The 10,331-nt window shown below is 41.7% G+C and overlaps 1 protein-coding gene across 1 annotated transcript; it reads left to right on the plus strand.

The window, feature by feature from the left end:
- The first annotated feature begins 4,374 nt into the window (after window positions 1-4,374).
- On the plus strand, window positions 4,375-10,024 carry LOC100827930 (stress response protein nst1). The gene is made up of 3 exons (XM_003577790.4): window positions 4,375-6,156; window positions 6,240-7,177; window positions 9,593-10,024. Exons 1-3 carry the CDS (start codon window positions 4,798-4,800, stop codon window positions 9,738-9,740), a joined length of 2,445 nt encoding a protein of 814 aa, XP_003577838.1. The 5' UTR covers window positions 4,375-4,797; the 3' UTR covers window positions 9,741-10,024.
- The last annotated feature ends 307 nt before the right edge of the window (window positions 10,025-10,331 follow it).

Genomic DNA, 10,331 nt, shown 5'->3' on the forward strand with positions numbered 1-10,331 from the left:
GGAGAGAGTTTCAGATCAAAGAGTAAAACATCACAGGCAGATCATGACTCTACTACACAACAAACTGACAGATATTTAAAGAACTAGAGCACAAACTTATAAGGAAAATAGAGCACAGCACAACTTCAGCAATATTAAAGATTTCTCACGACTAGATTTAGTTACAGACAAGCTTAATCATACGAATTCAGCAGCAGATTACAGATCTTCAGCAAGAACAGATGGGAACTAGAGAGTGTGAAGAATAGGGGCAGGGATTACAGAATTTCTTTCAGCAGCAGAGAATTGGAGAAAAGGAAGATGATGATCTAGCTTAACAACTCTCAATTTCTGGTGAAGAAGTATCCAAATCACCCAAGAACAGCCTTGGATATCGCCAGCTTCCTCTCTTCTTCCTCTCTCTTCTCCATGTTTCTGGATCCACCCTCTTTTTCTTCCCTCCTCGAAAGAAAGAGGTTCACCACCTTTTATGCTCTTCTCCTTGCTCTCTCTCAGAGGCTGTCACCATCACCTTTTGAATTATGCAACCAGCCCCTCCTTTTGCTAGCTTGACACCGAAGAAGATCCCTGCTTATGCCACCTATTTGCTTGATCACCCCTCTTCCTTTTCCCTTTCTTTGCTTTTTTAGCTTTTCTTCTCCCTGCTTCTTTGCCCTTGCTTCTTGATGTAGTAGGAAGTAGATTTTTGGTGCCTTTTCTGCAAAAAGCAAGCAGTGCTGTAAAAAGACACATTTGGCCCTTTTCGGCTGAATTCATTCAAATTTAAATTCAAATGATTCAAATTCAAGTATGATCAGCACCAAATATGTTTGAAATTGATTTAAAATTATGTACTGATCACCCCCCCCCCATACCTGAATTTTTGCTTGTCCTCAAGTAAAAAGATTTGGCCCTCGAACACAAGTTAATTAGTAATGCAAAGTAGTAAACAAATAAGAGTAATTGACAAATGCAGTTCTCTGTCAGAGTGTTCATATAAATTGTGTATCAGACGTTTCAATGATTTCTAGGCATCAACAATGATCTAGGGTGAATGAGTAGAAACAAATGATATCTAAATCATAGTACTGAACTGAGCTGAGCTACTAAAGTTCAAACAGTAATGAAAACTCCAGGGAAATGTGGCACAACCATTTATTTGCAGAAACTGTGACTTTTGTCACTTATTGAAAGCTAAAAACTGTGGCAAAGCCACTTATTGAATTTGCAAAAAAATTTAGACAAGAACTGTGGGACAGCCACTTATTGCAAGAAACATGACTTTTGTCACTTATTCGAGGAAGAATAAACACATGTGGACCTTGCCACTTATTGAATTTCAGAGAAACCAGAAAGTAAACTGAAGTAACAATGCTCAATGACACATGTTTCAGAAATCACAATCCCAGGATCATGACTCCTACTTAGTGACACTAAACAACTAGCTCAGGAAAGTACTAAAAATTTAGAACACAAAGTTTCTGAATCGTTTCACAAAAGGTCAGAAATGATGCACCAGGAATCATTAAAATTTAAGATAAACAGTTTAAATGATCATTCTGGACAGAGAATAACTTTTGCAACTCCTATTAAATGTTTTCTGACAAAGCATGACCATGAACAGTGCTGAGGCAAAAGTTTTAAAGTATAGATTCATGTTATCTTTTCAAAATTATCAAGATGGGTAAATTTGAATCATGAGCACATAATATTTATACCAAAAGTATCAAAAAAAATGGAGACTGAAACAGCTCACCAAATTTCTGAACATTAATTCCTTGACTTGATAGAATTGGTTGCAAAAATTGTCTACTCTCACTTCTTACTTTACCCTTTCTGTTCTACCTTAATATACATCTTTCCTGATTCTCCTGCTGCTGATTCATGCATAAACCCTACGAAAAGAAAAGATAAACAAAAATAAAACAAACCTCATAGAGGCAAAGGAAGGTTACTGAATTTTATTTCTAGGTTGCGTCCTAGTAGCGCTATTTTATGGTCATTAGCTTGACCTCTGGTTTGAAATGACTCAAGATGCTTGACCACTGTCAAGGCTTGCCTGCTTCAATTCTGCTTCTTCTGGTCTTGCATCAAATCAAGAATGGGATCTCCATTGAAATAATGCTTCACTCTTTGGCCATTAACTAAGAATATTCCTTCTGAAGGACTCCGTACTTCCAAAGCACCATTTCCAAACACCTTCTTTACAATACATGGACCATACCATCTTGATTTAAATTTCCCAGGAAACAGGTGGAATCTTGAATCATAGACAAGCACCAGCTGTCCAGGACTGAACTCTCTTCTCAGAATATGCCTGTCATGCCACTGCTTGGTCTTTTCCTTATAGATTCTTGCACTTTCATAGGCATCTAATCTCAGCTCATCAAGCTCACATAACTGAAGTTTCCTGAGTTCACCAGCAGCTTCCATATCCATGTTTAATTTCCTGATAGCCCAATGTGCTTTGTGTTCAAGTTCAACAGGCAAATGGCAGGCATTTCCATAGATAAGCCTAAACGGGAACATGCCTGTTGGAGTTTTGTAAGCAGTCCGATAAGCCCACAAAGCATCATTTAACTTTAAAGACCAATCTCCTCTGGATTTAGAAACAACATTCTCTAAAATTTGCTTGATTTCTCTATTAGACAGCTTCACTTGCCCATTTGCTTGAGGATGGTATGGAGTAGTTACCTTGTGATTAAACACTCCATATTTTTCAAGCAATTTGTCCAGCTGCTGGTTATTGAAGTGGGTACCTCCATCACTGATCACTACTCTTGGTACACCAAATCTGGGAAAACTTACATTTCTGAACAGCTTGCAAACCGACTTGGAATCTGCATGGACAGTTGGGACAGCTTCAACCCATTTGGACACACAATCCATTGCAACAAGTATATGCTTGAATCCTTTAGAAGAGGGCAATGGACCAATGTAATCCACACCCAAACATCAAATAACTCAACTTCAAGAATGCTCTGCTGTGGCATTTCATTTCTTCTAGACACCTTTCCAGTCCTCTGACAAGGATCACATTTCTGAATAAAAGAGTGCACATCTCTGAAGATAGATGGCCAATAAAACCCAGTTTGCAAGATTTTTGCTGAAGTTTTGGATACACCAGCATGCCCACCAGTTGGAGAGGCATGACAATGATATATCACACTCTGGACTTCTTCCTGTGGAATACACCTTCTGATTATTCCATCTCCACACTGCTTGTACAGATTAGGCTCATCCCAATAATATTCTTTAACATCATGCAGAAATTTTCTTCTTAAGATGAAAAGAAAGATTAGGAGGCAAATGATTGCAAACCAAATAATTCACAATATCAGCATACCAAGGAACATTTTGACTGATCATCATTAACTGATCTCCTGGCAAGCTGTCATTAATTTCAGATTTATCCTGATTTTCATGAACAATTCTGGACAAGTGGTCAGCCACCAGATTTTCAGTCCCTTTCTTATCCTTTATCTCCACATTAAACTCTTGTAATAAAAGAAACCATCTTATTAGTCTTGGTTTTGCATCTTTCTTATTCAGTAGGTATTTAATAACTGCATGATCTGTATAAACAACAGTTTTTGAACCAACTAGGTAAGGCCTGAATTTATCAAATGCATAGACTACTGCTAGCAATTCTTTCTCTGTAGTTGTGTAATTGACTTGAGCATCATCAAGAGTTTTACTGACATAATAGATGACATTAAGCTGCTTTTCTTTTCTCTGTCCAAGAATAGCACCCACTGCATAATCACTTGCATCACACATTATTTCAAATGGGCATTTCCAATCAGGTGGCTGCACAATAGAAGCTGAAATCAAAGCATCCTTCAGTTTAACAAAAGCTTCATCACATGCTTCATCAAACACAAAGGGAACATCATTGTTTAGCAAATTAGTCCAGGGCTTTGCAATTTTTAAAAAACCTTAATGAACCTCCAGTAAAACCCTGCATGTTCAAGAAAGCTTATGATCCCTTTGACATTAATTGGTGGTGGAAGCTTTGCAATAACTTCAACCTTAACTTTATCAACTTCAATTCCTCTAGCAGATACCAAATGTCCAAGAACAATCCCTTCTCTGACCAGAAGATGACATTTTTTCCAATTAAGCACAAGGTTATTATCTGCATATCTCTACATTACAGTATTTAAATTCTTCAGACAATCCTCCAACTGTCCCCGAACACAGTGAAATCATCCATAAACACCTCCATGATCTTCAACTACAAAATAAAAAGAGATGAATCCAAAATAACTGGACAGAAGGAGGCAAAAAAGGCTGAACAGCCGAGAGGAAAGAAAAGAAAGAAAAAAGAAAAGAAAAGAAAAGAAAGAGTGACGCTTTATCTGTTTTTTTTTTAAAAACTCTTTATCTGGTTTCATTCCCCTTCTTCCTTGCCGACCAAACCAAGAAGACGAAGGGGGAAAAAAATCCGAACAATCCGAGAAGGAAAGCTAGGGTTTTCGCCATGGCCACCGCTTATCTCGAGCTCCTCCGCACCTCCATTCCCAATCTCTCCTAGGGCGGCGCGGAATCCCCCTCCCTCCCCCCCGGAATCTCGCATCGGCGCGAGAAAGGAGCCGCCTTCCCCTTCCCCTTTTCCGCTAGCTCCGTCTCCTCCGTCCGAGGGTTTCCTTTCCGCCCCCACAGCCGCCCCGCATCGCATCGGGCCGAGCGAGCAAGCAAGCAAGCAAGCCTGGGCTATTTTAATCAGGCAGGGCGAGGGATTCGGAGGGAGGCGCTGGCGATCGACAACCTCCGGGTGAGGGCATCGGCGGCGGCGGGGGCGGGGGCGGTCGGATAATGTGTATACTGTGCGCCGTGCAACGGTGGTCGCGCCGCGTCGCCACCATGCTGCCGTGGCTCGTCCTCCCGCTCATCCTCCTCTGGGCGCTCTCCCAGCTCCTGCCGGCCGCCTACCGCTTCGAGGTCACCTCCCCGCGTCTCGCCTGCGTCTCCGTCCTGCTCCTCACGCTCTTCTGGTATGAGATTCTTCTCCCGCGGCTATCGGTCTGGCGCGCCCGCCGCTCTGCTCGCCTCCGTGAGGAGCGCCGCGCGCATGCGCTCGAGCTCCAGAAGCTCCGCAAGACTGCCACGCGCCGCTGCCGCAATTGCAACAACCCGTATAGGGACCAGAACCCTGGCGGCGGGAAGTTCATGTGCTCGTACTGCGGTCATGTGTCCAAGCGGCCGGTGCTTGACCTTGGCCCTGCGGGGAAGGTCCCGTCTGGGTGGCCTTGCAGTCAGGATTGGGTGAATGCTGCTGGCGACCCGGGTTACTGGCTTGACCTGCGGTGCTCTGCTGATAACTCGTACTCAGGTTTCTCATGGCGGTTGCTCTCGTGCTTTTGCATGGGCACGACATGGTTCTGGAGGAAAGTGCTTAGGTTTGGATCATCAGGGGATGGCCGGGGCTTAGGCCGGGATGGAAAAATGTTGGGAAAAGGAGGGGAGAATGGAGGGAAGGCTGAGGAGAGCAGAGTGGACAAGGCGAAAAGGAAGGCTGAGGAGAAGAGGCTGGCGAGGCTGGAGAGGGAAATGCTGGAGGAGGAGGAAAGAAAGCAGCGAGAAGAGATGGCAAAGCTAGTGGAGGAGCGGAGAAGGCTGAGGGATGAGAAGGCCGAGGCTGAGGAAAGATCCAAAGGCGCTACTCCTGTTGGGGAGAAGGATCCTAGGAAGGAAGCAGAACGAAGGAGGCAGGAGAGGAGGAGGAAGGAAGACAAGGGATCAAGCAAGAGTAATTCAGATTGTGAGGACATTGAGCGAAGAGTAAACAGAGAGGGTGAGTGTAAGCGGGACTTTGATAGAAGGAATGAGCCAGATAGACGCGACGCAACAAGAATTGGGACAGAGGGATATAAGTCCCATAACTTTGATGCTAACAATCAGGGTAGTAAGATAGTACAGAGCAGGACGAAGTACTTTGGTCGTATGACTGGAGGTTTGTTATCTTCTTCCAGAAGTTTTGGTGGTGGTTCCATTTTTGGTAGAAGGGCTCAGGCTCCTGCTCCTCAAGCTAACAAGGTGACTAAACCGCTTGTTGCTGCAATTGACCAGAGCAATGCAGTTAAAAGAGATGCCCAACCTGCAGCTGCACAAGCAATGTTCAAATCTGCTACGACTGGAGAAACTAGAAACTCATGGGCTAATTCTCACAGATCTGTAAGTAGAAGGGCATTACTATTTTAGTATATATTAAACTGAATGTCATAAGTTGTTGACACCTAATTATTTGTATAATGCAGGTTAGTCCAAATATGCAGGCACATCCTACTGGACTTAAAAAGTCATGGCATCAGCTGTTTAGTCGCTCAGCATCTGTTTCCCCTTGCCCCGATGTTACTACTTCAGCTCGTGAAAAGAATGGGCTTCCAGAATTTAATGGGCCACAAATAAGCAGTGCCCGGAATTTTCTGGCTCAGTATCCTCCTCTGGACAGCAAGCCCAGGTTAAGCCAATCGATGCGGTTTACAGGGTTTCCACCAGTGAATGGAGCACCTGCTGGCACGCCACTATCTCATTTTCCAGCTGCGCACACGCCCTTCTATACTGAGGCAGAGCCAACAGTATTGGAAGAACCAGAGCGATTTGAGGACCCATGCTATGATCCAGATGCAATTGCATTGCTTGGGCCAGTTTCAGAGTCCCTTGACAGCTTCCCTCTTGACTGGGATAACAGGTTCGTCTTGAGTGATGTCCCCAAGGAACCACATGTCAAGCCTTCACCAATTGAGTCTCCTCTGTCGAGATCACGGACCGTTGATGAAAAACCTATCAAACACTCACATTTGTCTATTTCTAATGGGCCTAATGGTTCCACGTCACCTGATGCTACCAATGAGCAAGGCACATGGCAAATGTGGAGCACGCCATTGGTTCAGGACAGCTTGGGTCTGCGAGGTCCCCAGACACAGTGGCTTCTTCCAAATAAGAATCAGTTTACCCATTGTGTCGATAATTTGAATGTCGGAATTAGAAGCCCCCTAAGTGCTGGTTTGCATGGCAATGATATATGGCTGCAGAAATCACCCTTCCAGCAATTGCCCCTTGACTCCGAGAATATGTTCCTTTCACATGATTTGTCAGAAAGTGATTTACAGAATGACTTGGGTTTTGGATCTCCAAACAAAGCTGCGCGTCTACACCCCTTTGTCCCACCTGGTCCTGGACATTCTTGGTCCAAGTAAGTCCTTCTGATCATTCTTTTTATTCTGTTCTAAATTTTCTGCAGCAATTAAAATCTTTCATCATTACCATTTATTTGGCACTCTTGACTTGAGAATTAAACCTGATTTGTGGCAGTGATCATTTTTTCTTGTGGTCATGTTAGCTGAACTGTGAATTTATGATTCATGTGGTTGAATTCATCAGCTCGGTCGGTGTACAGTTTTATCTATCAATACATATAAGAACTAAAATGCTGAAAACTCATGTGTCATGAATGCGCATACATGCATGTGTGTGCATAACCATTGACATTTATTACTATAGTTTTCAACTAAACATTTTGAGTAATACTTACTGAATGAGTAAGCAAGACAAGTTTTAAGGAAAGTGCCTTGTTCGTATGCTGTAAAACCAGACTGAGCCCCATCATCCTGTATTTTGAAATGTATGAGAGACTAGGGGTATATGGATGATCCTTTTGTCTCTGTACTGGTGGAAGCACAAGTGATATTATAGAATTAGGTCAAAATGTCATATAATCTTGTGCGTGAGAAATAATATGTTATATTGCATGCAGTTTGGTATTCTTTTGCATATGTGATGAACCAATCATGCCGTCTTAAGCTTTGCAAATATTTATTTTCCTAAATTTGGTGCTATACTCTGCTAGTGGTTCATGCTGATGATCAACTAGTATCTGGAACTGTTAGCTAGCAAGAATGATAACTGAACCTGAAGGCTGGTTTTGGTTTCGGGTTAAGATAACTAGGTTATCTAACTCCAATCCAGTTAGGTTTGCTTAACCTAAATTCTGTGTTTGACAAAACACTAGAAGCCTCTTTTACTGTTTGGCAACATTAGGTTGGTTAGCACGATTAGTAGTAGAGCACAAAATTTACGTAGCAAGTTTTGTGTGTCAGCTTATCTGACCATTTTGGGGGCTTAGCTAACCCTGGAATAAGGTGGGTTAACACTTAGGGTCTCTTGGATTTGCAGGATTCCAAAAATCCAGCAACATGAGAAACACATGATTGCAATGTCATATCCAGTCCAATCATACAGGATTTTATCTGCACCAAAGTTTGTTTGGTTTTTGATCGGGTTGTTTTTTTGGAGGTCAGAGCACCAATGCTGCTTGGTTCGTATGGAGACCGCTAATGGGATGGATCCCTTTGGGAACCATGCTCAGAACAGTTTAGAACACTAGTTAGTAAATAGTAACTTAACACTTTAGTATTGAACCTAATATAAAAAGTTTATTTTCTATGGTGTTGATTAATTTATGTTTACTGAATTTGAAGATTTACTCACTTGGTTTGGACCGGTACCTTCTGTATTTGACTTTGAGCCTATATGGCACAATGAACATTTTGTATGCATAGACACATTATGTGTACTAATGTACTAGATGCCCATTTAGTAACTCTAATGACAATGAAAGAACCTGAAAAACATAGACACATTATGTGTACTTATGTACTAGATGCCTATTTATTAACTCAACACCGAAGGAATCTGAAAAAAAAAATGATAACATTGTCATAACATGTATCTTGCCACACAATTCAGATCCAAATTCGATCCACACATTGATAAATGAAAAGGCGAAATCCTGCTACGAGTAGTGCATGATACCTACTTACTATCCAAAGCAAGTTCAAAATTGCTACTATCCAAAGCAAGTTTGAATTTTCTATTATTAACTTCAGCATTTTTATTTTTGTTACTCGACATGCAGATCTAATTTGAATGAAAAAATTGTGCCATGATAGATACATGTGTCAATACTTGAACTTTTTCTGGATTTTTTCATAACTATTAGATGCTAATTATGTCTCTGCTAGTACAACTGATATGTCCCCAATATGCCCACAGTGTGCCGCCAATATTCATGTGATGAGAGTTGCAGAGATATATGGTTGGTCAGACACCATCATCGTTTGCTAGTCGGTAGGTTTCATGTAGTTTTTGTGTACTGACCAGGTTAGGTACAGGGGTTCAGTTATCACAGAATCACCATCGATTAGTTTTTTTTCCTAACCTGTGTTCATCAGTTGAAGTCTTGAACGTGGGTCTATTTGTTGTCTCATTACTAATGTTCACTTTTGATCTTTTTAAGCACTCTAACGATGAGAAAATATCTTTAAAATACTTGTAAACAGATTTGGGCCATTCAGTTTTTTGTGGATTACCTGTTTGGTCAGATCTTGCATTTACACGGCCTTAATCTCTAGTAACTTCTATGTTTCTATGTATGGATCATTAATGTACAAGGCATTTCCTGTGGGTAGTTGAGTTTACTTTTCAATTTTTCCTGTTACACTTGGAACCTGTTAGCTTGTAATCAAATGTATCGGTATACGGGCTTATCATAGTATCGTCATGCTTGTTTGATAAAATGAAAACTCATGTCTTGTTATGATTATTGCAGGGAGGAACTTGTGCTGAATGGACCTCCAGGAGCTACTCAAATCCGCTCACCGAAGGGAGTGCATGCTGGCTTGTTTCCAACTAATCCCAATGTACAGTCAGTTTGGTCGTTCGATCAAAAGAGAGACAACATAGAACTTATAAACTGATGTGCCTGAGCCCAGACTTTCTTGCCTCCCTCCTTCCAGCTTAGGGAGTTGTGGAGATATGTTGAACTGTATTCCCTTATGCAAGATTGGACATGGCCATTTTATTAAGTATCAATCACCTCTTATTGTCGCCCCCACTCGTTAGGCTTCTTGCTTGATGTTTTGGTTTTGTGCATCTCAAAGTTATTTTGTGGATTCGATGAAAAATGGGGTGCAAACTCACTGCACACAGGCTTTGTTTCACCAATTCACCCTTACCATTGCAGTGAACTGTGAGATTACCAGATTTCTGGGTCACTTGCCTGCTGGCAAGTGCTGTTGTAACTATCTGCTTTGGTGCATCTTATCCAGGAACTCCTTTTCAATCTTGTGTTCATCTCAGTAATGGAACGAGTGGTTACAAATTTTGTTTAAAGCTGCATTTTTATCCTTGTAGCAGCTTGTTTGACAACTATATGAGGTCAGGGAAAATTTAGCTCCGAAAACAAATTATCTTTTAATATGTTGGATAATTTGGATGGAAAAAAAGGCCTAGTATCCTTTTCTTTAGCGTAAAAGGCCTAGTATCTTTATCAGCAAAGGGAACTATGT

The sequence above is a fragment of the Brachypodium distachyon genome, chromosome 4 (assembly GCF_000005505.3).
Source record: "Brachypodium distachyon strain Bd21 chromosome 4, Brachypodium_distachyon_v3.0, whole genome shotgun sequence".
In the NCBI taxonomy this organism is placed as follows: Eukaryota; Viridiplantae; Streptophyta; class Magnoliopsida; order Poales; family Poaceae; genus Brachypodium; species Brachypodium distachyon.

What these genes read in the sequence shown, in the direction of transcription:
- LOC100827930 (XM_003577790.4), top strand. Translation starts at nt 4,798, where the DNA reads ATGTGTATACTGTGCGCCGTGCAACGGTGGTCGCGCCGCGTCGCCACC. An exon ending in GGGCTAATTCTCACAGATCT is followed by an intron (nt 6,157 to 6,239) that starts GTAAGTAGAAGG and finishes TGTATAATGCAG; the next exon opens with GTTAGTCCAAATATGCAGGC. An exon ending in CCTGGACATTCTTGGTCCAA is followed by an intron (nt 7,178 to 9,592) that starts GTAAGTCCTTCT and finishes TGATTATTGCAG; the next exon opens with GGAGGAACTTGTGCTGAATG.